At 50.8% G+C, this 26,846-nt stretch overlaps 1 protein-coding gene across 4 annotated transcripts in view; it reads left to right on the top strand.

Annotated features, from left to right (window-relative positions):
- Window positions 1–26,846, top strand: part of exd (PBX homeobox extradenticle) — a 414,455-nt gene that overhangs the window by 233,925 nt on the left and 153,684 nt on the right. For all 4 annotated transcript variants that reach the window (XR_007602826.3, XR_007602827.3, XM_050196043.3 and 1 more), the window contains exon 3: window positions 20,466–20,713. Coding sequence is in view for 2 of the 4 variants with exons in the window: in XM_050196043.3 (XP_050052000.1) it covers window positions 20,466–20,713 (248 nt within the window). In the remaining 2 variants the exon portion in view is untranslated. The remainder of the gene's footprint in view (window positions 1–20,465; window positions 20,714–26,846) is intronic.

The raw sequence follows: 26,846 nt of genomic DNA on the forward strand, positions 1-26,846 counted from the left end.
AGCCTACCTTCCACGCTTTAGCTGCTCCTGTTCGTCCGTCCCCACTATCTGCCTCCGGCTGAGTGGACGTGGCTCCGACGTATAATGCCTGTGTAATGAACGCCGCGGTAGCGAGCCATGGCGCGGAAACTGCCGAGCTCTGGCTCCGGCTATTCACACTGCATCTGACAAAGACCGAGCAAAGTCTAAGCGGGTGCCGCCCCACTCTTTTATCTCGTCATGTATGTGCGTCCCTCTTTTTTTAATATAGCATCACCCGTCTGAAAACCGCGGTAAGACGCGTTCTACAGGTCGTTTGCTACGCGATGGGTGGTGGCGCCCGAGTCTCGGTAGAGAACGTGAGACGTAGCGGAGGCCGCGCGGCTTGCAGGTCATTGTTGACCTTTCTCCTCAGCCTCCTTGATGCCGATTTGCTGGCAAAGCGCATAGCGTTACAAATGTTTGGGTTCCATTTGACAGGCCTACCTGCACGCTGTCATATTCTAGCCCAAACCGTAACTACTTAATTAATTTGTTAGTCATTCTGGCTCACCTCCTGTCGCTTGAAGCCTCTTTTTGCTGTTAATTTAGCTACCGTTGTTTCCACCGGTGACAGAACAAGCCGTTTGCTCGACTGTTCATCGTTCATTGATTAGTGCGCAGATTCTGTATACCTTTCAGAGACGCGTCCACCGCCCTTCTTGGCACATAAAAAAAAAGAAGGAAAGATAAAGGCCGCTGCAGTACATCTGATGCAGCGTCGCTCTGGCCCTACCGAAAATGTACTGTGCGTTGTTGCACTCGGCATGCAGTCCATGCAAGCTAGTTGGTTCGCAACACGTGGGCTTCTCCGCATTGCAGTCTGTTCCTCGCCTAAGTATGCGGCGCACAGAGATATTCGGCTTCGTGGCCGCCTCGGCATATCGGCGAAATTTCTCCGCTACACCCCATCGGCACTATCGCCTCTCCGCCACGGCCATTATCGAACCGAGAGAGATTGGCAATACGGAGTATTCCGGGAGGTATAGAAGAGAAGTCCTCGACGGGGGCTTTCTTTTACGATCCCCGCACTCCAAAGGACCTCGCGGGCCTAAGCAGCGCGAGAGCGACTTTTCTCGTGCACACGGAGATGGGCGGCGAGCAGTGGCTTGCGAAAGGACCCGCCGAAAGGAAGCAGCAAGGTGCTTCCCAGCTCATCGCGGTGGCTTCGGATCGAAGTTTGATTTGGCGCAGGGGTTCTTCCCGAAGAAGGCTCGTTGCGACCGAGTTGGGCCTGTGGGGGTCATTAGAGGCCTATCTCGGCGCCCGCCGCAGCGGCGTCTGGCCGCCGTCCGTGTTCGCGGCCGATGGGTGAGCGCCGACCTCGTCGCCGTCGTTGGCTATTGTGCGCCAGCTTCAGCGGTCCTCGCCCCGTGTCTGCAGTTCAGTGCAGCGCGCCTGTCCAATCCGCGCCGTTGAGCCTAGCCGGCGGCGCGCTTGCTGTGGAGCTGTACTTGGTACTTCAGCCGCTGGCTTTGTTTGCAGTGTCCCCTCTGCCGGGGAATCACTGGCCTTGCTTAGCGAACTCTGGCTTACTAATCTGCCTTGCGGTGTCAGTTAATTTATGCATTTGTTATTTGGCTCGTTTTCAGCTTGTTCCAGCCTGTTTACGCTACCATATCGTCTCGCTCACCGCAGCTGATGCTACGTCGCAATATCTGACAGTTACGAAGCAGGAATACGTTGAAATTAACTCGGTTCGAAGTTATGTTGCCCACTGGAGGGGCGTCGTTAAGGCGCATGATAAAGTTGAAAGTCCGTCGTTGATTTAAATCTAGTGAGGAAGGTCGGTAAATAAGTTTGGCAGTTGAAAACTGAAGAAAAAAATTTAGAGCCAACCGTCACTTGATATGTATAGTGGCCATTGCTACATTTGACTCGCATAACTTAGACATTAAGCTCTTATGGGAGATGGTGCTTTTTTTTTTTTTTTTTCATTTCACTGTACAATTTCGATTATCGCTTAGTTTTCTTACCTCTTTCTTCCCCTTCTTCCTATCTTCCATTTCTGTGTTTCTGTCGCCTCCTTTCTGAAGAGTAGGTAGGCTTTGGGCTTCTTCCGGTGGCAGTTGCCCGCCTGCTCCTCGCTTTCCCTTTCCTGTTAAGTGCATATATGTTTTCAAATCAAATAATAATAGTAATAATAATTGGCTGGTTTTGGTGCTGTCCGCAATATCTTTAGTCTTTGTATAAAAGTAGCGGTATGTGGCAGGTTCTGGAGTCGACGACAGTACTGCTTGAAGACTAGAATGGCGGCTCAAGTAGTTGTCGCAACAGCGCTTCGCTATCTGTGTGTGCGCAAGTAATTCACAGGGACCAACGTGTATACTCTCTTAAGACGGTAAGCGAGCATCCGAATTCGCAGCGTCATTCACGGCGAATAGCTCATCTGTATGCTGCACGTAACTTCGTAGCTTAAGGCTGCATAGCCTGCCTTTAAAGAACGCCCAGCTCGTTACCTGCTCTCGAAGAAGAGAGTTCTCAACCTTTCATAGCCGCTGTTGTACGTATCTGAAAATGAGAGCCGCCATCATCGATGTCGCTCCACGCATAGCCGTACCGTACGCGGGCTTCCACTGCACCCCTCACCTGCTTCTTCGATTCTCGCCTAATGACAAGCCTGATCTTCAGGAAAGTTTAACACACGCTTGCATTTTTTCGCCCTGAAAGGCTGGAGTGTGGTTAGGCTGGCTTCGGCCGATTCGGGTGGTGTAGCGTTTCTTTAGTTTCAGCTGACTGCTCAAGTGGAAGCAAGGCTGAAGTGGTTGCTGGTCGTATGTGGTATTTCGTGCATTCGAGTTGCCGCCCTTGGCGCTGCTGTACCTTTTTTTGGAAGTCTCATAGGGAAGCTAGCTTGTTTATTTTCGTGATTATTGTTGCTCATTCCGTAGTTTGCTCCGTGTCTCGGCACTGTTCGTAAAACCTTGTCAGTATTGCGTACTTGGTACTTGGTATCTGTCTTTACCTTACGTGATCTTTCTTTTAGTGTTAAGCTTCGTGGCCGGTGTTTACATGCTATACCTTCTCTCTCTCTCTCTCTCTCTCTCTCTGTCTATCTATCTATCTATCTATCTATCTATCTATCTATCTATCTATCTATCTATCTATCTATCTATCTATCTATCTATATCTATCTATCTATCTATCTTGATCGTCGTCGATGCTATTGCCAGCGTGTGCTGATTATTCAATATTCAGCAGGCTTCGACACTGCGCTTTTTTGAAAGCAATATTTTTTCACGCGATTTCATGAACTTATCGCGATTATCATTTGTAGAGCACATTTTAGTTGCCGCTGTTTCTAAGGAATACTCGTTGCCGTGTGGCTCTGCGTTGCCGCTGCGTACTTATAAGTGGCATTGAAGCTGCAATGATCCAAGAGCCACGCATTGTAAGGTCTACGACTTGCAGCTATTTTCTGCTTGCATTCGACTACTCTGTACTTAACACCGAAACTCACTGACGCACTTAATACACTCACTCCCTTTCTCTCGCGTGCTGGCTCACTAGTTCGAACAAACACATACGCGCACTCCCTCTCCTGGGCCACAGGTCGCTCCTCTTCTTTTCGATGGTCCCATCCATCAGGTTCGTTCTTCTATGTGCGCTTCCCGTTGTTTGTTTGGGTCTGCGGAATCATTGTTGGGAGGAAATTGGGAAGGGGTAGTCTCGGTGTGTGAGGGTGTCCGACCGTTGGTCGAAGTTCGCTGATGCGCGTATGCGCTCAAATAAAGGAACTCCCGTCGATTTCCTCTCTTTTACCATCGAACCGGTAGCGCGAGTACTTTGGGAGTTCGCTTAAACTTCTCTCCTGACGAGGAATCGATGCAAACAAAGAGTGCCGTGAACCCTGAGCGGTGGACAACTTTAAGTGGTGGAAAGTTTTCCACAAGGGTGCCGCCGCTGTCTTCGCTATAATACTGCGTGCCGCCGCTGTTCGAGTCGATCGCGAGAGCTGGCGTGTTATTTTTCGTGCCCTGACGAGTAGAGCTCCGTGAAAGCAACCGAGCGAAAGTTCCGAAGTTGTGCAACGTCGAGAGTGAAAACCGCACACCAGACCTTTTCGGGAGTCCGATATGTGAACGTCTCAACGTAGCGCTGTTAGACTAGTCGTTCACGGTGGACGATGGCGGAACCAAAAGTTGTAAAAAGTATAATTGAAAGAAATTTTTTTTTTTTCCTGTGCTTTCCTCATTTTGAAATCGTTCGAATCGGCAGAAACATTAATGATGCTCTACTGCGGATAGAAGTACCTTGCGGGAGTCCTGTCCCGGGTCCTAGCACTGGCATCACAACCTGTGTATATAAACCGATGGGCAGCGCTGTATTGATGGAGAGAGAGAGGGGGGAGGAGGGAGGGAGGAAAGTGAACTTGAGTTGATCGAATGATTACAAGATGCCTGCACCGATAGCAGGCGCGTGTACTTACGATTTGAAACTATTTCTTGAGCGCTCTCGGAAGTTTTACGCAATTAAGCTAAATGCTGCTACAGGACTCCTTCCGTGGTGCGAGGAAGAAAAAGTTCTGGAAAGTGGCTTGTCGGAGCTGCCTCGCCGTGCGGAAGGCGTCGTCTCCGCGATATTCCGGCCGTGTGCGGGAGGCTTTCGAGTAAATATACATAGGAGCAACGGGCTTGGAGCGGCTAGTGTAAGAATGCATACTAATCCACCGTCAGCGGGTTCTGCGTCGTCGTCCAAGTGCCGAGGCGGGACGCGGCATTGCGCCACTCGAGGCACTCGTGCGTGCGGAGATTTATCGCGTCGTTAATGCTGATGACCTCTGCGCGTGCACGCGCTACTGGAGAGCGCTTATGAATTTAGTGGCCTCTCGGCGTCTGGCCGCCGCTGCAGTACGAGTAAGAAAATGACGTTTTTCTTTATTGCCATTTTTCTTTAACGACAGCCTGACCTTATAGATATGAGTGCGGTCGTTCTTTTTCTTTAATTATTATTATTCGTTCGTGTTTCTCTGCGTTTTCGTCGCTTCAGTTAGGCTTGCCGACGTTCTAGGTTCAGTACGTGTGTATAGCACTGCTTCACCTGCACGCACTTGTCGAATGACACCGCCACGTTTCGCCTGGAAATAGCCTCGGCTGTCTTTTTTTTTTTTCCTTTTTTTTTTCTGTGCTCGCTGCAAATCGATGTACGCGCGCCGCACAAGCACAGTGCACCGCTGCCTGGTTCGAGGTTACGTGCGCGTGTGCATTTCTGCACTGTCGCGCCCTGTCTGCAGTCGTTATGCACCGCCGAGTTTTTCTTCTTTCTTAATTTAGTCTGTGGCACGTACCCGTGCTGGGTTTCGCGGTGCGGTAGGGCTTTCGTCTAATATGGTCGTTACTATATTCGTTTGTGCGAAACAAAGGGAGTTTTGTCAAACTGAAATAGAAATATTTTTGTGAATACGAAAATGACCGGCGTGCGTGTTTCATACCTGCCAACTCTTCCGAATTTTCCATAAGATGTGCGAATTTCGAGCAGTCTTACGATTTTACGAATCTTGCTTGAAATTTCGCGGAACACATTTTATTTGCGAGAAAAAAAAAACGTGAAAATGTAGTAAAGCTACACCCTGGTGGCTTGCGCCGCCACGAGAGGGCAATACGTATGCGCGGGATCATCAGCAGCTGCAAGGTTGTAGTGACTTCTGTCGTCTACTAGGGGGGTCACGAATCCATATCCAAAGCTCGATAGTGCCGATAGCGCCTCCTCATACCTCTTGCCATGCTGTTGCCTTTGTTCGCGCGGGCGCGCGGGTTTGGACTTCAGTCAGCTTCAGTCGCTGCAGTATTGGCCTCGCCTTTTGTGTGACTAGCTGCCGCGTCGGACGCACTGCGACTGCGGCCTGTAGCGGCTTCGCAGTGCAATGGTGGGCTCGAAGCCCCGACAGTACTTTCAAGCGTTTTTGAAATCGTACACGGCAGAATTTCCGTGCTTCGTGCCGTCGAAGAAAGGGGAGAAGTTTGGATTCTGCACCACGTGTGCCTGTGATGTGAACATCTCGCATGGCGGCAAGTCTGACATCAAGCTCCACATGGCTTCGAAAAAGCATCCAGGGATACGTGCGAGCCGCGGACAGCCAGCCAAGCCTAGCAATTTGTGTACGCAGCGACAACGACCTCGGTGTGATTCGTGCAGAATGCCTCTTCACGGCGTTTTTAGTTGACCACAACATCCCGCTGAGTGTCGGCGATCATGCCGGACCACTCTTCAGGAAGATGTTCCCCAAGTGCGAAGAAGCAAAACGCTACGCCTTTGGACGAACAAAGACGACGTCAATTGTTCGGGAAATGGCGGCCAACGCGGAGACTCCTTTGCTGGACGCTCTAAAACAGCGAGTATTTTCGATCGCTTTGGACGGCAGTAACAATAGGGATACGCAGCTTTACCCTATTGTTGCGGCATATTTCGTTTAAGAAACGAGTAGCGTCGAAAGCCGCCTTCTCTGCCTCGGGAAAATCCAAGGGGAAGCGACGGGTCACAAGATTGCAAATCTGGTTTTGGGCGAGATGAAGTCTCGGAATTTGCCTGTTGGAAACATGTTGGCTATGTGTTCGGACTATGCCAATGTCATGATCGGCAAGAAAAACAGTGTTTCTACTGTATTGAGAGAGGCTCAATTAGGTTTGATAGAGGTTGGTTGCCCGTGCCTTCTCATCAACTTGGCCGCCCAAAAAGGAGCTTCATGTAAAGGTTGATTAGGCTTCGGTTTACATTTTTTTATTTATTTTTTTTACCTAAAGCTCGAAACGCAAAGATCGACCTGAGGAGTTCCAAAGAAGAAAAAAATGCATGACGCCGAGGTCAGAAAGATGTTGAAGCATTCGCCGAACACGTTGGTGTGGTTGGGAAAGTGTTTGAAGAGGCTGCTCGACCAGTGGAAACCACTACTAAACTTTTTTTTAAAATCTAGAACAAAGCAGTGCAACAAGCAGAGCTTATTTTTGGAGTCATACCGAATTCCCAAGTCTTCTTTACGAACCCCCAAGAACCCTGCACTGACCCCAAAGTCTGCTGCTACACATCTTCACAAGACTGCTGCAGACCTCGGGAAAAAAAGCATCGACGGCGATGAAATCTCGCTAAAGAAGAGAGGAGCTCATTCTGGACCTCAAGCAAAAAAAAAAACTGAAACTTCATACCAGGGGTTCTGGGCTAACCAGCCACGTGACCCGTGAGGAGCGCCTCTTTTATTTTTTGTCATAGGAGCTAAACCGGACATGCTGTCTTTTTCTTCAAAATGTTATAGCGCTTTTTGAGAAGGCAAACTGCCTTCTTCAGGCACAAGCTCTTCAGATTCGTGTACTCCATTCGGGCCTCTTGAACCGCCTTTTCGGGTATCTCCTGACTAGATTTGTGTGCGCCCAGGTGTTGTCAAGGCATGTCATTCACTGCTGGAAGTTGACTATGGGAGCTTCAGAGAAGCAGAAAGGTGGTGAAGACATAGTCATTGGCACCACAACCTACTCTGTGGTTGAAACAATGAGCTGCATTGGGAGAGAGCAGTTCCTCTCTGCTGTACGTCTGTACTTAACGGCAGCATGCGATTACATTCGCCACAAATTCCCGCTAGAAGACGTCAATCTCAAGATGGCTAACGTTGCTCAAGTACAAGCTCTGGAAACTGCTTCATTCGACAGCGTAGGTCATTTTATTATGGCGTTCCCTTGTTAAGAACGGCCCGTTGAGGTGCAAGTTTTGCCAGCCAGGTGCGATAGCGGCGTCGACTTTTCCTGGAAAGCCACCGTCATCCTCTAGCCAAACGGCGTCACTAAGTCTACTGTGTGCGCCGGAAATTGCGCCGCGTCCGCCACTCTGCGTCGCGGGATTGCCGAGATGAGTTCTCAGGCTTTGTGACTAAACACGCCACCGCCGACCCGGTCAGCCGTGAGCAAGGGAGGTCCCGAGGGAACGTCTTCGGAGGCCCCTTCGCACGCACCATTCCTGACGTAAGCCCCGAGTTCTGCGAAGTCCGTCTGCCCTCGGCGGGGTCCGTGAAACCGGCGCGGAAGCCCTCTCGCTCAAAGGCGGCTCGTCTAACGTCTACTGATCGAACGTTTCCCTCACCTAGGGATCGAGGGAGGACCGAGTGTTTATAAACCGCTGTTGTGTGGCTGCTCAGTGTACTTTCTCTCGCAGTCATGCTAGACTGATGAATTGCAACGTCCTTATGTAGATACTGTAAATAAACCCATTATCCTCGTTCTCGATGAGAAGCAGTCCTTCCCTTCGACAACGTCCGCAGCGTGAATAAGTTGGACGACGGCATGGGCCAGCTACCTCTAATTCATGCCCGACTCCAATCTTGACAACTGGTTCCCAATAGAAGCAGCACTCGACGCACTTGAAGTCGAGTTTGCCAACTTGCACGCATATCAGGTTCCAGCCGACATTGAATGAGCCAAGGTGCGACGTGCAGTGGCCGCAATTGGGAAGCGTTCAAAGTGTCGACGGATCGCTCAGGTTCCACAGAATTTAAGTGGTTATGTTGGGTATTCTCTCCATTCTTCACAGCAGTGCTGACTGTGAGAGAGTATTCAGCACTGGGAACAAAACTCGAACGGAGTTTCGCTCATCTGTGTGTAAGAAAACACTCGAGAGAGAGAGAGAGAGAGAGAGAGGAAAGGGGAAAGGCAGGGAGGTTAACCAGGGAAAAAGATCCAGTTTGCTACCCTACGCTGGGGAGAGAGGGGAGGGGGAGGTAAAGTGGTAACACAGTAGAGAAACACTCGAAAGTCTGCTTATGGTCAAGGGGCACCAGAGTGGTACTTGCTTTGAGCAAACCTACACAGAGAAGTTTCAGAAGCAGGCAAAATCGTCTACAGCAAAATTATTGCCAAAGTAAATTGTGCCCCAGTGAAGCAGTGGAGTTTTCGTGCTGCCGCGCACCTCCTCCCTCCCCCCCCCCCCCCCCCCCTCCACCCCGCGCCGTGATAGTTTTACGAGATTCCATATCTTCAGGTTGGCAAGTATAGTGTTTGTGTGTCCAGTAAAATGCCCAGAAACTCATTTATGTGCATGTGTGCGTGTAATGTTGACCAGCCTGGATGGTTCACTCGCATTTTAAGGGGGAATGATTAATATGGCGTACGACCCTGCGTAAAACGCTCGTTCTGGCTGCTTGTCCGCAATGTTTCTCGCTTTTTTTTTTTCGATGCCTCGAGAGTTGCACTTGCAGCACGTGGCTACGCGTGCGCCCCGCGCCAATTTCGCCCAGGGGGGGCGAGCTTCGTTCCGTTGTGGCTGGAGCGGTACTTCGGTGCTGCGAGACAAGGGTGCCCAGGCTTTAGGAAAAGAGAGAGAGAAAAAAATAGCACTAACACTGCTTGCGCCGCGATGCTGGTATACGAGAGGCGTCATCGCGGCGTCTTTCCTCGAAATCTATCCGACGCTGAATTGGGGGCGGAAGGAAGTGCGGAAAGAAGAGCGGGGCGCGCGCTGAAGAGGCGCGTGGTTGTGTGTGCGCGGGCGATCCCTTTGTTGCCGCGCTGACTCGCCGAGGCGCCGCTGCGGTAATCACTCGCGGCTCCCGCCTCGGGTTCGGCTCGCAGTTGGCGTCCCCCCCTCCCCACACCGCTGCTTCCTCTTTGCGGCGCGTCTTTGGGCGCATTTGAATATATTAACGCTGCCACCGCACAAATCCGGGCGGGTCGCAACGCGGTCGCTCTCTCTCGCCCTCCCTGAAGGATGATGACTGCACGTCCGGCGGAGAGGCCCGCGTTCTGTGGCGACGCGTCGCTGGCCGCTGCTCGGCACCGGCGTGTGCGACTTGTACTGCTCTGACGGCGGCCGACGGGCGTTGTCGACACTCGCCGCTTTGAAGGCGATAAATTGCTTCCCCTCCACCCCGCAGCCTCCCTTTCGTTCTCCCTTCGCCGTGGCCCGCGTTCTACCTCGCTCTTTTGTTCTCGTTTTTGCAGCGATGCGTGAGCTCGTGAACCCGGGTGCTTGTGTAAAGCGTGCATGTTTATGTCCATGTCTGCGTGACTTCTCTTTCTGCCCCGTTTCGGCGCCGTGTCCCTCCGAATCCAGCGCCCCCCCTCTTTTCCTCCGCATTTTTTCCTTTCAACCGCCGCCGCTCCAGGCCTATTTGAATATACGAGCTGGGCGCAGTTGGCGACCAAAGTCTCCGCGCCAAAGTCATGCAGATCAGGCGCGCACCCGCGCGCTCGTCGTCGCGCTTGCATGGTTGGCGCCGCCGAGCGTGGCGGCATCAGAGTGACGTCAGCGGTTTTTCTCCCCCGCATCTCCGTGTGCTGCGGGTCGTTGCCTAACATCTCTGTCAAGCGCGGCCCTTGTGCACGACCGCCTTCTTTGCGACATCGCTTCGTGCGACTCGAGCAAAGCAAGGGCAAAGAACTGGCGCGAGACAGCGAAAGCGGCTCGTGTACTTGATTGCCGAGAGAGGCGGAACAAGGCGTGCAAAACGTAAGCTTCGTGGTTATAAACAGCCGCAGTGGTAGTTCCACCGGCGCGCGCTGAGCCTTTCCTTCTCGTTACTTTTATCATTTATTTCTCTCCCCTTTTGCGTTTTGGCGCCTTAGGCGACGTTTTACCTCCTGCCTGGAGCATCGTGTGGACACCGCTGTGGGACAGGCGCATTCACAGGCTGCCTCTTTTCAAGAACTGCTCCCGCCGCCTCTTGCAATTTATTTGCGAATCGCCGCAACGCCGGGAGGCTAACGAGAGTTAGAGCGCTGTCATTTCCCTGGAATGGTGAGGGACGCCATCGTGGCGGCGCGCGCTTGTGTGCTGTATCGCTTTTACCGCGTAGAGTTGCGTTTTCGTGTAGGTGCGTGCAAAGTCCGAGTGGATGAAAGCCTGCAGCGTAAACATTCGTCTTTGCATTGCTGTCCCGTGGTTGTTGCTCAACAGGCCCATTAGCCTGCGTCAGATGGCGGGAGCTCTGCGTGCAACCGAGCTCTTTCGAAAGTGGCACCGACTTGGGTCGCCTGGAGACGCGTATTTGAAAAATAGAGCCCCCGTGCCTTTCACAATCTCCTGGCAACTCTCTGCCGTACCCCGTGCAGAGCTTCTTGCGGCTCCACAGCCAAAGCTTTAGCTTTTCTTAGGGCCGCAATGGAAAGTACCGCAGTTTGTGCGAATCGACAGCGTGTTGCGCTGCTCCTATGCGACCTGACTGTGTGCTGCACTACTCGTTATTCATTTCGCTTACTGCGCAGAAATCAGTGTGGGACTGTTCTCGAGGCATTTGTTCGAATGCGTATATTTGTCCTCTAAAATTTGTAATCACCTCATGGGTTGTCATGCTAAAAGCTGGTTTTCGTGCTCGTGACACATTTGCTGGGAAAAAAAAATGAAATGAGACCATAGGTCGTAGTGTAGTGTCATTCCCCGACGCATCGGAGCGAAGCTGTAGACCGGTGATTCCAAACACGCGTCCCCCTACCTTTGATCAACTCCGTCCAGCTCAAATCTTTTATTGAAAACGTATTTTTCTTTATTTCATCCTGAGCACATCCGTCAATCGTCGCAATTCTCCTGAACACGTCAGAACGCACATGTAATACACAGCTAAATGTAAAACCTTATACACGGCTGCGTGTATGCTGGCTGACCCAAGTTCTTCTGTGGACGGTGGCTTCATGACTCCATGATAATTGGCGTTGTGAGCGCTGCAGCTTGCGTAAACCGAGTAGGCCTTCAATTCTCACTCGTTTCGTGATTTGCAAGAAACTCGCCAGCATTGACGTGAGAGTAAACGACACGCTTATCACTGTTTCATTCACTGTAAAGCGGCGTTACCCGAAGACTTCCATCGTTTCCAAGTGAGCTGCATGTGACGTTAGTTCGTACCTATGGAAGCTTTGTTGGATATCAGTTCCCCCGTTTCTTAAAGGCCCCCGCACCAGGCCCCATAGCAAATTTCGGTTATACGCTGGAAGTTGTTACGTTGAAGTTGTTACGTGTACTCTACGAAGCGTTCTGATGCAAAAATTTTTGAAATCGGCTCATTAATTGTCGAGATATAAATATTTCAGTGTCGCGAACCCGATTTCACAAGCAGGCTCCACTGCTAAGCGGGACACTCTCTCCACTTGCCCCGTGTAGCTTCCGCGAGCGAAATTCGTTCCCGGCGTTCTCCCATACCGGACCTCGAGGAACGCGTTACGCATACGTCATGGGCCCCGCTTTCTTTTTTTTTCTCGCCCATTTCTTCCGGCGCGGCACACTTGCGCTGACGGCGTCGCGTGCGAGCTGTTGCTATTGTTTCGTTTGGCACGATTTTACGCGCTGTGCACGAGAACACCTGACTAGCGGTATAAGTCAGTGCTACACGAATACTGAGGCAGACACAAGCGGATCACAGAGCATGATCTCGCGCTGGAACACGGCAGAAAATGACATAGTTTCGGTGTCTGCGTGCGCGACTACACGACGTGGGAACAAGCAGACGAAACGGAAGTAAATCTCACTTGCTGCGGTTCGAAGTAAAACAAAAAACATCCGGACATTCGGTTTGTGTGTTTTATTATTTCCCTTAAGAGGAAGCTTTAGCTCGGGTGCTCCTATCTAAATACACGTAAAAGGAGAATTCGTTTTTCTGGGCAACCACTGCACCAAATTTGACTAGGTTTGTTGAAAGAAAAACTTAAAATCTAGTGACTGTTGGTCTCGAATTTTCGAGTTAGGTCGTCAATTTTTTATTAAAAATTGGCAAAAATCGAAAATTTTCAAAATACGAAACTATCAACTTTACAACTCTGTAACTCAACAGGCAAAAATGATAATAGGATTCTGTGAATTGTCTAATAGTACATCTAAAGCGGACAAAATTGTTATGTTTCACATTAATATAAAAAAATTTAGTAATAGGGAAATACAATTTTTGCAGAACCCTTGTAACCAAAACGTAACAAATTCACGTAAGATGTAAAATGACGTATTGAATTTGTCCGCTTTGAATGATCTAATGGATGCCGTTCACAGAACCGCGATATCAGTTCTTTATGCAGAGTTATGAATTTGTAAAATTCGTGCTTCTATTTTTTTCGCATGGTCAAATATTTGAAAATCTTTTAAAGAAAATTCAAGCCCTATATCGAAATTCCGCTTCCAACAGTCACTAGACTGTAGCTTTCTCTTTCAAATGCAACAAATTTCATTAAAATCGGTCCAGGGGTTATCTGTTAAAAACGTTTTTGCGTTTTACATGCATTTGAATAGACCGCGTCGGAGTTGGGCCCGAGCTAAAGCTTCCTCTTAACTTTAATTCGTAAATTCTAGCAACATAGTACACAAATACCAGATGTTGGCTTGAATAATTCTCGGAAGTCGCGTGTCACCACGTGCGACGTCACGGTGTAAACACGTGTATGTAGACGCACTAGCACGTGTACGCCATCCTCCGGTTTGAAAGCTCTTTCCTAGGCGCGTAGGGATGTAATACTTATCGGACACGATCGTTATCGCGGGTTGTATGCACGGCGCTTGTCAGATCAAAATGAGCAGACCTGGTGAGGTGTCCTTTAATGACTTTCAGTGTAATTTTTGTTGGTGTCGTTGCGTTTAGGATTAATAATTGTGGCGCTTGTTGCTGTGCGTGGTGATATCGGGATAGCTTCCCCTCTGCTTCGGCCAACACGCTGGTACTCACGAAAGCGGCGGGGACAGGCAGCAGTGAACACCCGATATTTTTTTGCAAAGGAAATGGAGCCGCACACATTGCTGTAGCCGCTGGGAAGCGTCTTCTTCGCTAAAGCCGTTTCGGCCGCTTTCAAAGCGGGGCATCGCACTTGCAGCGAGGCTGGCGCTCTCTCTCTCTCGTCGAGGCCTTTCTCCGCTAATATTGCTGAGGGTTCCTCCTAGCGAAACGGCCCGACTTTTCCGCAGACACTGGCCTTTTTAACGCGGCGGGTGTCGCCCTGAGGCGTTCCCCTTTTGTGCATCGCCAGGACGGAGCGGCGACGAATGGTGGTGGCGTCGCCGGCTCGTTTCGCCCCCCTCCCCGGGGTAATTAAAAAGTTTCGCCGCTAATCGCTTCTTGGCCGGATTCTTAACGCAAACTTCTCCGCGTCGCTCCTGCATGTTCAGCGTACGCCTCCACCCCTCCCTCGCCCCTCCCCCCCCCTCTTCGCAGGCCGTAGCTTGCGCGCTGCCTCCCGTTTGCCTCGCCTTTCTACTATATATATATATTTAAAAAAAAAGAAAAACACTTCAACTTGTGTGCACGTGTTTGGAAGTGTCGTACCACGGTGGTTGCACACGGCTTTCCAGGCGGGACGTGCAGTTACTCGTCGTGTCGGAGCTGAACGCGCGAGCGAGCTTTCCTTGGCGGTTCACGATCCCCGAAAGAAAGTGCGGAGGGCTGGCGCTCAGACGTGATGCAACGAAGAGCAGGCGGTACGCTGGCATTCGCCCCGTTCCTGAGTTTATTGCCCTGCCTTTAAGCGTGAACTTAGTGCGATCGGCTTCGATGCCCGGGTTCGTGTAAACGTATTCTTTGTTAACCGCGAGAAAGCGCGCGATTCTTTACTCCGAAGACAACAAGCCTGGTGCGATTCTCCAAAGTTCCTGCGTCGCCTGGCTCGGTTTAGACTTCCGTGCCTTTCATTTTTTAGATATTTATTTCCCGTGTACACTGCAGTATGTTTAGGAGCGAAGCAGATGGGCCCTCCAGTTGTTTCCCCACGGCCTACCCGGTCCTGTAACTAAAGCCCCTGGGTACCGTGTGTCGGCCTCATTCGGCGCGATTCCCCGCTTCAAACCTGACTTCTGCCGTCACGTTGTTCGCCCGCGGGTGGCGGCAAATGCCGAGGTTTCTCTGCTTTGCGAAACTTTCATTTGTGCCGTTGCGAAATGTCTCTGGTGACGGATGCATCTTGCGGCGATTCTGAGTTTCTCGCACACTTTTCTTTTTGTGGGTGTCCCCCCCCTCTCTCTCTTTCGTTTCATGCAAGCGCTTTTTACATAAAACCTGTCGCGTTTTCTATAAGTGGTCGTTTACCTCAGGTCTCCCAGCGGGTGCTACGTTTACACTTGACGTGCGGAGCGAGAGGCCTTTGCGCTGTTGGCACTCTAGCATTGTAGGGTTGGAGAAAGCTGAAAATCATATGCGAAGTATTCGGAAAACCTACAGAAATACAACGGCCAGTTTTTCTTCTTTTTTTCTAAGCCAGAAAATGCGCAGGAAAAAAAAACAAAAAAAAAACACGGAAAAAAAGGGGGGGGGGGTAGAGTGGTGGCGACGCCGCCTTCAAGTTCGCGTGCCAGCTGGCCGTGACGTGATTGATTTTGACGGCGTCTACTAAGGCGTAGCTAATTCTTTTGCTGTAAAAATGGGCTACATTGAGTTCTGAAAGAGCCAAAGTTTCGCTATGGCTAGTTCGGAGGATATTTACTGATCCAACGTGACCCAAATGCGAAAAAATCTGTGACGTCACACTGACGTGAATTCTTGTGTTTTACGTGCCAAAACCACGATTTGATTATGGGGCACGCCGTAGTGGGCGACTCCGGATCAATTTCGCCCACCAGCGAAACTTTAACGTGGCCCCAAATGCACGGGACCACGGTCGTTTTTGCATTTATCCCCCATTGAAATGCGGCCGCCGCGGCCGGGTTTTGATCTCGCGACCTCGTGCGCAACACCATAGCCGCTAAGCCACCGCGGCGGTATCCCACTGACGTACCGGCGCTGAAGTACTTGCGCGAAATTTTAAAAAAATTAACTTTGACTTTCATTTTCTCTGTTTATAATCGACCTGTAATGAGGAAATTGACAATAGTTTTCGAAGAATGCTGTATTGAGCTAAACAGATTTATTGTTTCTATTCAGTGACCTTCTCTTAAGAGGAAGCTTTTGCTCGGGTCCTCCTACCTAAGTGCATGTAAAAGGACAACTCGTCTTTCTCGTCAACCACTGCACCAAATTTCACGAGGTTTTTTGCATTTAAAATAAAAGCGTAAAATCTAGTGACTGTTCGTTTCGAATTTTCTATTTATGTCGTGAATTTTTTTTATTAATAAGGGGCAAAAATCGCAAATTTTCACAGAACGAAGCTGTGAACCTTATAACTCCGTAACTCGGCAATTAAAAATGATATCGCAGTTATGTGAATTGCATATAATAGTACATCTAAAGCGGACAAAATTGATATATTACACATGAATGTCAAAAAATTTTGTAATATGGAAATACAGTCTTTGCGTAATTCACGTAAGGTATGAATTCACATATTGAATTTGTCCGCTTTGAATGATCTAATGAATGCCGCTTACAAAACAGCGATATTTGTTCTTGATGCAGATATACTAATTTGTAAACTTCCTGCATCTATGTTTTTCAAACTTCAGAATTTTTGAAAATCTTTTTAACAACATTGAGGCACTAAATCGAAATTCCGATTCCAACAGTCACTAGAATTTAACTTTCGCTCTGGAATGCAACACATTTCATTAAAAGCGGTCCAGGGGTTATCTCAGAAAAACGTTTCTGCGTTCTTCATGTATTTGAATAGGCCGCGTTAGACTGGGGCCCGAGCGTAAAGCTTCCTCTTAAGTTTATATCGCCCATTGCTCTTGCGTTTTTTTTTCACTGGACACAATTACGCAGTATTTTATATTGCGTCGGTTTTCATGAATTGTATTATTATTATTATTATTATTATTATTATTATTATTATTATTATTATTAGCAATAATGACCGAGAGTGTGGCCAAGACGGTATTACTTGTGCAGCTGTTGCATTGACGAGACCCAATGCACGTGTATCGGTCGCATGGTCGGACAAAAGCAACAGCGGGGGCCTGGCTTTGTCTCGTATGACGTGGCTCAGTCTCGAAGGGGTCCTAAGGCGCCAATCGGGCTCGTTGAAGAAACACTCCGCGGATAGCATACGCTGCTGTTAAAGGGACACTAAAGGTTATTATGTCAGCGTGGACTGTTGAAATACCATCCCAGAAACCTCGAAACGCTTGTTTCTTGCGAAGAAGACTTATTTTAAGAGAAAATGCGTTCTGAAGCGTCCGCGTACCTCTAGCGCAGTTCAAATCACCCGTCGTCCGATCGAGGAGTGTTGACGTCATGGTCTCATAGTGACGTTGCGCCGTCGGTGAGTAAAACGGCTCCCGCAGACGGCGCTACGGCTTTTCTTTACAAAACGCATACGCGCGTCCAGAAACACAGCCAAGACAGAGCCGACAGCAGCGCGAAAGCGGAACTATGGTGGCTAGCGGAAGGGAAAGCGCGCGACGATAAGCTGGTTCTTTATTTTATGACGCCAACTTCGACGCTCGTTGCAATGGACGACCCTGACAACCACACATTGGCTCGCGATGCTAGACTCGAATTCAGCGATTTAAGCACTGATGAACGTGACCTGCTGCTGAGGGCTCGCGCTGCCGGCGTCTTTGCGTACTACTACGACGGCGGCCTGCTTTGAAAGCCACTCCACGCGACTTCAGTAAGTCGGCGTTGAACTCGTAATCCTCTGGACAAAAGTGCAGCGAGCACACTACGTGATTTTTCGGCTCTTTGCCAGCGCGCTGTGGCAGAGGTACGGCACTTAACCACTTCACTCGTTGGCACACAGTGATAAGTAACGTTGGATTCACCGCCGCAACTGCCCTTGGCCAAGTTCCGTGGACCGTTCGCGCATCCTACGACATCACATGGACGTGGCATTCTCGCTGCTTGTTCCAAATGCAAGTTTCGCGAACGAGCAGGACCACCGCAGCACGACGCGATAAAGAAACAACTGAAACTCCAAAGCGCGCGCGGCGCAAAGTCGAGCGCGCAGAGTCGAGCGAAAACGAAACCTTTCGATCACCCATACTACTCAAGGGTAACGTCAAAATGTTATTTTTTTTAGAATCGAATAGAAGTAGACAAGTAGCATTTTCTTCCGTCTTATAATCTAATGAAATGATATTTTTAATACGAGTATGGTTGAGTACTAGTGACATAAATTATGATGAGGAGTGCCTTCGTCATCGGGCTAGTACCGGAATGTCGCTGGGGAGTCTCAAATCGTGGCATGCATTTACCTCAATTTCTCGCTTACTAAAGCTCCGTTCGCGATTATATTGACGCCTTGGACGTTCTAGAGCATTGCTTTATCACTTTACCTTGACTTTATGGTAACCTTTAGTGTCCCTTTAACATCGCAACCAAATTTTGCAGTTGCGCGCTGTGCGGCGAGCACGCAAGCAGAGCGCGAAGTCGCCCCTATTTTTTTTTCTTTCTTTTTTCACACGCTCTTTTCAACAGAAACCTGCTTCTCACCTTTTTCTGGACGCTTTATTTCGTAATACAGGCGATCCCCATACGCTGATGTTATTGGCCAATAGCAGACATCAATAGTGCGCTTCTTCCTACTGTTACAGTGTGTACTCCTTGACGCACTTTAATAAACAGGCCGAAGTAAGCGAAAATTTGCTTTGGAATTTCGATAAGAATTACGTACTTCCGAAAGAAGCCGACTTTCGTCTGCTCACGGTCGGCCGTGGCCGCCTGCTTAGGAATTCGACTTTGGCCACGCTGCTTATCCGTGTCGTAGCCGTCGGGTCTCGCTAATTTCGAATAGTTTTGGACACGCAACTATCCTCGAACCAGGCTAAACTTAAGGTCCGACCACACGCACGCTTGTCAGCGCGCGCTCACTCCTGGCCGCTCCTTATACGCCTTGGCAGACTTGCTAACGCTTCAAAATGCGCTATTTGAATGCGGCTACTACCAGTCGGTCAAGCTGGTGAAAGGACAAAGCCGGCCCGCACCACGTAGCACGGCCAGACCGTAGCCTATGAGCGCGAGCGCGCACTCTAGCCCTGTCGTGCACAAAGCAAACGCTGCGCAGACGCACTACAGTTGGGTGTAGCTGCGGTCTGCTGCGTAGCGTAGGTACCGAAGTCGCCGCGGGGTGCCGCGACGAATCCGCTGGCTGAGCGCACTGCGGCTCGCTGAGGACAAACGCGTTTGGCGCGTGTCAACCTGAACGTTCAAAATCAAAGTTGAACAGCGCGCCGCAGTGAAGTTCAGTAGGCGGAGCGTTATGGACTTTTCAGGCTCCGCCGCAGCCTTCGCAGTGCAAGCCATTGAAGAAGCGGAAGCACCGCGATGGGGATGTTTGATTGCCAGTAACTCCGATTCTGCTTAAGGCATCGCAGTACTTCTTGCGGCAATGCATTTCTGAAATAGCCTAATTTAACTTGAAATGCATTTCTCGACTTCGATAAAAAGTGGTTCAGGGCCCTTTTAACCCGAATGCCGATCATTTTCACCAAAATGGTGTTTGTTTCCATGCGTGAATGTGTGCGCGCTTTTCAATTGATGCATTGCTATACGGTGGTTGGTTCACCGGACGACCGCTGATACAGCAATTTTTCCTAAATGATGTGTATTTAATGGGCGCTTTCTATGCATACCTTAGAGGCAATTATACTCTTGTATAAGTGCATTGGGTGATGACAAAGCTAGCATGATGTTTGCAAGTTACGTGGGAGCAACGCGTGTGCGGGATCTGAGAAGCTACAGGCGGCTTTTAATTACAATGAAGCTTAGTCACCGGTTTCAGGTCGTTGGGGGATGAGGCCTTGTGCAGTTTTGTGAGCGTTCTTTGTAGTCATTTTAGATAACCGCAAAAGAACCGCTGCCTTCTGAAGAAAAAAAAAGTGACAAGCGTTGCACTCTGTGAAGATAGAATGGCTGCGAAAGCTGCCAGACGAAAAGCAAAGTGCTTTCGCTGCCATTTCATCTTCACGGAGTGGAATGGTTTCATTTTTTGGGTTGCGAGTCTGGCGTCGTTGCTCGTTCGGAGGTTCCCGGGCTCGCGATTGTCATTTTCGTTCAGCATCGCGGGAATGTTCTTCGTCGGTGGTCGTTTCGTGCCGGCGCCGTTTACATTCTCTTTGCTGTTCCCTCCGGCGCTCCTCGTATGCATGTTGTTCTTCGGGCGCACTAACTATGCGTGTCCGTCCCATCGATAACACGGCGGTTTTTAGCAACGATACCCCTACTACTTAGATACTGCGATAACCTTGACGTCACGCTATTGTTCACGGCGAGCGTTCTAACCTGTTCCGCAATTTGACATCTGCGCCGCCGCACTGCACCAGTATGGGTTTATTAGAAATAGCTAAGTCCGTTTCTATTGCCGGACGGCAAAAAAACTACGGAAGGTTAGTCATATATACAGCTTTAGCTGTAAAAAAGCTTCACTGCTGTTAGAGCTGGGTCGGCCTCCAGCGAGGCCCACGGATGCGCACTTTGCGTACTTTATGTCTTTGGTGTCGCTTGCATCCAAAGCGATGCCTTTGGTGTCTAAACACTGACCGTGCGGCATCCACTTCGTGCCCGCCCCACGTGACTCAATTACGGTACCCAGCTTGTGTCGCGCAAGCTACAGGTGATCGCTGTTTCATGCTGCGTCGCCGACTGCGCGGTGCTGCAGGCGCAACTCTTGACGCTTCTTCCTTCCTTGTGTGCGCAGTGCTGAGCTTACGGAACACGCAAGAGGAAGAGCCCCCCGACCCGCAGCTGATGCGGCTGGACAACATGCTGATCGCCGAGGGCGTGGCGGGACCCGAGAAGGGCGGCGGCGCCGGCGCGGCCGCCAATGCCTCAGCCGCCGCCTCGGCCGGCGGACAGCCCGAAAACGCCATCGAGCACTCCGACTACCGGGCCAAACTGGCGCAAATCCGCCAGATCTACCACCAGGAGCTCGAGAAGTACGAGCAGGTGAGTAGCGCTTTTTCTCGAATGTTGTACATACGCACGCACGGATGTCTCGCCGCATGCGGTCTGAGCGTGTAGTTAGTGCGTCGTTGGTTGCCGCAGCTTGTATTTATAAGCATTTCGCTGCTCTGCAACTTGTCGCAGGAGTGCTTTCTGGCTAGGCCTTACACTAAGCAGGCTTCCAGGCCTTCATTTTACGTCTCTGACTGCTACGTCACAATTTAAGTGTCACTAAATTGTTGTGGATTTTGGGAGCCATCCCTCAAACAGGGTCCTTGGGCAGTGATGAAAAATTTCGGAACTCGCATCCAGTAGGCGTCATCCAGTACTATCGTCTGACGTGATGCTGTCGCTGGTTGATGCTTCAAGAAAGGGGCAGCATCTTCGTTTCTTGTTTCCGTTACATCGGCGAATTGCTTTAGGTGGATGGTCTGCTGGCCGAGCTGGTATTCCATTCTTGAGGCGAGCAGCGCAAGAGCAAGACTTGATATACAAAAGTAAGGAAGCTAGTGCCGCGCCTTCGCGCTGCTCTCCTCGAGGTTGCATAGGGCAAAATGGTAAAATTAGTAAAAAATCGAAATTCGCCCCAGTTGGCCGAAATCAAACACCTAACTTTACACTACAGCATCCTCTCATATCATGCGGCTTGGAGTTTGAACATGTTCACAAAAGTCAACACACCTGATTTACGAAGACAAGACGCAAGTAAGCCCAATCAAAGCTGAGTACTGGTCAACACTACCGGTCCAAAGAAAGATGACCTTCAACAGCCGCATTTGTCAGGTGAATTGTGTGGAGTACGATGGGGACCGTTCATATATAGTGTGATGGCATCGCAAAAAATGCGACGCTGACAGAAACCGGGATTAGCAACAATAATTGGCGGCGTTCTAGTGTGCCGGAGTAGGGCTCCGAATTAATTTTGAGTGCTTTAGGAAACCAAGTGTACGTTCTTCCGCAACTGTGCGGGGCCTTTGGAGCGAATTTTTTGCCTACTGTATAAACAGCCGAGTTCTGAACTCGAGTACTGGCCTCGCTCGAGCTCGGACCTCGCATTTTCATCTTCGTTCGTAAAGTATTCGTGCGTAGTTTCTAGTGCAGCTTTCCCGCAGCGAGTCCGGCGGCGTCGTCGTTCCGTGAGCGTCAGCTATATTGTCAGGGCATTTTCCGGTGCCTTACGATTCGGCCGGCGTTGCAACCGTACGTCTCGTGAATCTCGAAACAAATGACCTTGTACGTGTGAGGCGGCGATGCGGAAGGTATCTCGTCAGTGCCTGCAGGCTCGTCTTCCAACTTCTTTCTTCGTCTGTCTTGCGCGAACGATACTTCGCCTCTTTCTCAGTCATGTGTTCACGCGCGCGCACAGCAGTCGCGTGCTTCGGCTGGCGATGCGTGCATTGGGAGGCGATCACGCCACATTGCGTTCGAGCAGCGCGACCGACCGACTAGCGGCGAAGGCTGTGTCGGCCATTGGCGTAGCACGGCGCCAGGCAAAAATGTCATCGGGCGCTTGGGACAACAAGGGAACAACAGACTCCCTCTCCCTCTCTCTCTCTCTCTCTCTCTCTCTCTCTCTCTCTGTGTGTGTGTGTGTGTGTGTGTGTGTGTGTGTGTGTGTGTGTGTGTGTGTGTGTGTGTGTGTGTGTGTGTGTGTGTGTGTGTGTGAGAGAAATCTCCGCTTTATTGCAACGTGCTTCTGCTCGCTCCAGATGCGCCTTAGCATAACCCAGCGTCCTCGCGTTCGTTCCGAGGAAGTTGCGCGGGATTGCGAGACAGCTGCTTGGCCATTCGCGAGGGCCTCTAGGTTCAGTTTCTGGGTGGGACATCCGTCTTTCCGCGTGTTCAACTTAGGCTCAATGCTGTGTACACGTTACTGAGGTTCCGTCAGCAAATTCCAAGAAGTTCCTCGGTTTTCTGGTACTCCGCTACAACGTTTCAGCCCAGCCGCAATTTCCATTCGACTGAGAGCTCTCTATTTGCGCTTTCCTTTTTTTTTTTCATAGTTACTATTTGGCTTGTCTATTCCATCGTGTGGCGCGGTTTCATAGCTTCATTTGCGCTCTTCGCATCTTTAGCACCGCTTCTCTCTTTCATTTTATCCGCCGTTCGGGCCTTCCGTTTTTGCGTCATATCTTCTGCTTGCCCCTTTGAGCACATGCACGCAAGAGCGAGCGCACGAAGACTTCTGGAACATTTTTGCGGGTATAGGCTGAGGAAATGGCGCGGGTGAAGTTCACGAGCCGGGGAAATTGTTTTTATTTTTCTCTCTCTCACACTCTCCTTTTCTTTTTTTTTCGACTTTTTCTCGCGTTCATTTCTTAGATGTCGGTGTATGTGCCTCGTCATTTTCCCGCGGAGCGCTACTTTTACTTCGATTGGCGGAATATGGCGAAAACGAGGACTTTCGGGATGGGTTTGTAGGGGGAAAAAAACTAAAGACAAGAAAAGTTTAGACGGCGCGAAGTGCTGAAAGTGGTGAGATGAGGCGTTCCCTTCTTCAGCTCCGGGGGTCGTGGAGCGGCGAGGAAAATGGAATAAAAGATTGGGGGAAAACGAGCTGAACGCGCGCGACGATATTTCCGTCGCCTGCGCCTCCGGAAACAGGATCGGGCGCGGAAGCATCGGCGGCGGCGGCCGCCGCCGCATCGCGTAATTGACTCTGCCTCCTCGGCGGCGCCTGGCGAAAAGTGTATGAATAAAGATTTTACGCCTCTCCTTCGAACGGGTTGGCTCTGCCTGCTGCGCACTTGCGCGTCACTGCGCTCGCGTGCGTGCGGGGCTTGCGCAACTGTGGCTTTCGCGGCGTGCCGCCATTTCCCCGCGAGATATTATTGCGCGCCCCATAAAATATGCGTGTACGCATTATCGAACATGACAGCAGGGCGACTCAGTACTTGCGTCGAGGCGAGCGGAACGACCGCAAGGGACGGGCGCCGGGGTGCACTGTAGTGTGTAGGGCTGACGAAAGTGGGCCCCCACCGCGCGCGGTAGCTCGATCTGCCGCTCCAACGACCACTTGTCGTTCTGGTCTGCCGGAAAGCGCACGCACCCCCGCGAACCAGCACGACCCGAGCGCGGCTTCTGGGCGCGCGGCAGAGACCTGCGTCGAAACTTGACTCCTACAGCTCTCCGGACGGAGGATGGTGACGCAAAAAATGATTACCTTCGAAGAACAGGCATCGTGCGCTTGCAAGCACAGTAGGTTGTACCGTACGTACTGTTGTTTGAGAGTTAGAGTATATCGGGTAGGTATTACGGGCTGGACGGGTATCACGTCGCCGTTCCCTTGTGTTGGCGTCTCGTTCGCGATTCTGCTCGTTCGGTCGTGTCCGCCGCATTAGCTTTGCTCACAATGCTCGGCGATGAGTCGAGGGGTGACTGGTCACGTACTTGCAGAGCTCCGGTATAGCTATTCCTCGGTGTTGATAAATAACTTGTACTCTAACTGACGTTGTTATGGTCATGTGCGCATTTAATTATCGGTATACAGAATGCGCTGCGCCTTTCGTAAAGCTGTGTTATGTGGGTCTTTCTGGTCAGCTGGTCGTGACGGCACTCGTTAAGACCTGCCCTCTTTAGGTCTGTTATTTCCTGCCTGCACGTGCTCTATGTCTCGGTACAAGCTCGGTGGTTATTGTTTCATTCTTGGACCGTGAAATTCCGGAATTGTTAGCTTAAACTTTTTTTTTCTTGCTTGATGATTATCGCTGTGTCCAGCGTCTTTGATGACTGTCGATCTTTCTCCAATATACCTCACGGCGATATCCTCTTAACGACTGCACACTGGAAGGAGGGGATTGCTTGTTTCCTAGTGTACTTCTCGAAGAGTTGAGCTTGACGAATCGGGAAACATGACAGACAACCTCTCCCGATTCCTCTATTGCGTCTTCACTTGCGCTCGGTCCTAATCACATTACTTTTATTTTAGCGCTTCTTGCATCTGACTGCCGATAACGGGCACGAAACGGCAAGGTTGCATTTTTTTTTTCATCCTCTTTCATCCATTTTTTTTTCATTCACCTTAGTAGCGTTTGCTACCCTTCCGCTGCCACATAACATGCTTTGGTACGAGCTGGGTGCCCTTACTTTCTCGACGTCCACTATGGGAGTACGTCGAGTTTCGTATTTGTCGCAAGGATGCAAGGAGCAAACGAAGCAATTCTCGTGATTCTTATGGGAAACCGTGAAAAACAAAAATAATACAGTAGGAATGCAGGTGACGTCGGAGCAGCCACTTTTTCCTCGAATTCTAAACGAGGCGCCGGGCGCATGTAGGAAATGGTAGTGAAGGCAAAAGTAAAATTGGTCAACGAGAGAAGACGTCGGAAAGAGTTGGGCACAGCGATACGGAAGAGGGGGGAGGACGCGGCCGCCTGCCTTTCGGGCCGATTGGTGCGCAGTGCGCAACTTAGAAGGAAGGCACGAATGGGTCTCGTCGGGAGAGAAAGGGTTGCTGTCAATTAGGTGTATCCGGGTGCGGCTCCAAAGATGGATGACGTCTGGGGCCGCCACTCGGGTTCCTACCCCTCCCCCTGTGCGGCTCCTCGCGTGTGCTCGCGCCGTTGGCGGTGGAAGGGGGCGCAGCCGTTTCTAATGGGATTGGATCATCCTCGTTCGGATATCGGCCCGCTGTACGGTGCACTCGCTCCGCTTTATAGGGAAGAGCGAACGAGAGCACATAGCCTAGTCTCCCCCGGCCGCGGCTGTACGGGGCACGTCTGTAAGGCGCCCGCTGCACGAACCCCAGGGGCCCCGGGCGCGCGTTGGCGAAAGAACCGCGCTGGGCGCGAGCAGGAGGAGATCGGCGAGAAAATTGCAGCGTGCCCGGCAGCTCTGCCGCCCGTTACTTGCCGACCGCGCCCAGGCGACAGCGGTTCTCTTCCCAGTGTTCCGCGACATCATTTGCCGCTGGTGGAGCGGCGGAAAGCCGTATGCGGTCTCTGCAGCTTTTCTGCGCTGAGCGTTTGAATGGTGCTGTAGGTTAGCAGCGATCATCGTGCGAGTTTAGCTAAGGAACCGGATATATTAAAGTTAGAATCACTGTCCAATGATTCTGCAGAGATCGTCAGCCGCTTCCAGCGGTCTCGCTTTTCATTGCCGGCCAAAACGCCTTTCTCAGCAGACCTCAGTTAAGCTCAGTAGTTCAACCGTAGAAACAGCGCCGTGATACTAACACGCTGCGGTGATACGAGACCGGGTCTTTATTTATCCATCATCTTGCTGCTTCCCCACTATAGACCAAAAGTGAGACGATGTTCGTAAATACTGCTTATTAGTTGTATTGGAGCAGTAGTATACCATATATACACTTGCGCATTCGGCACGCCCCGGTAGCGTCGAAGCCGCTGTAAGTGCGATTTTTGAACGCACGAATGCGGTCTCGAAAACAGCGACGCGCCCTTCGTAACGGAACACTGAACGTGTCTCGTCGTTCTCAGCAAGCCTTTGCCTCCGCTGAAGCGCCGGAAAGCACCCCTTTCCGGCGCCGCTTGTTCATTCTGTGCGGAGTAAGACGCCAGTTGTCCGCTCGTGCGATCGCCCGCGCCGCTTGTCTTTCGGCCGGGCTGGCACCGGTGACGGATGACTCCAGCGTTTGCCGCCGACGGACCCGTGTTCGCTGCCGCCTCCCCTCTTCCCGCGCACCGTCGTCTCTCGCTCGCGACGAGCCGTCCCCTCACTCTCGTATCTTGGGTTTATTTACAACGCGCCGCTTTTTTGTTTTTTCTTCCTCTGTGGGCCCTAGCCTATATAAGTGACCTTGCTTTGTCGCGTTTCCGAGACATTTTTACTTAGCTCTCTCAGCCTCTCTCGATTTTTCCGGCTGCTGTCAAGGGGGTTTCACAACCTCCTCCTGCTTGCTCTCATCCCATGGCACTTGCTCCCTTGCTTCGCCGGACGCAGAGACGCGCGGGTTGTACGACTTGCGCTGCGAAGGCAGTGATACACGCATACAACGTTGATCTGTGTAGGTTTTCAGTAGAGAGAGAGAGAAGGGAAGAAGGAAAGGCAGGGAGGTTAACCAGACTGAGTCCAGTTTGCTACCCTACACGTGGGGAGGGGAATGGGGAGTGAAAGAGAGAGAGAGAAAGCTTAGGTGTAGGATGTCTATAGTCGGGCACTCAAGTCTGTTGCCTTG

This window comes from Dermacentor andersoni, chromosome 1, assembly GCF_023375885.2.
Source record: "Dermacentor andersoni chromosome 1, qqDerAnde1_hic_scaffold, whole genome shotgun sequence".
Taxonomy (NCBI): domain Eukaryota; kingdom Metazoa; phylum Arthropoda; class Arachnida; order Ixodida; family Ixodidae; genus Dermacentor; species Dermacentor andersoni.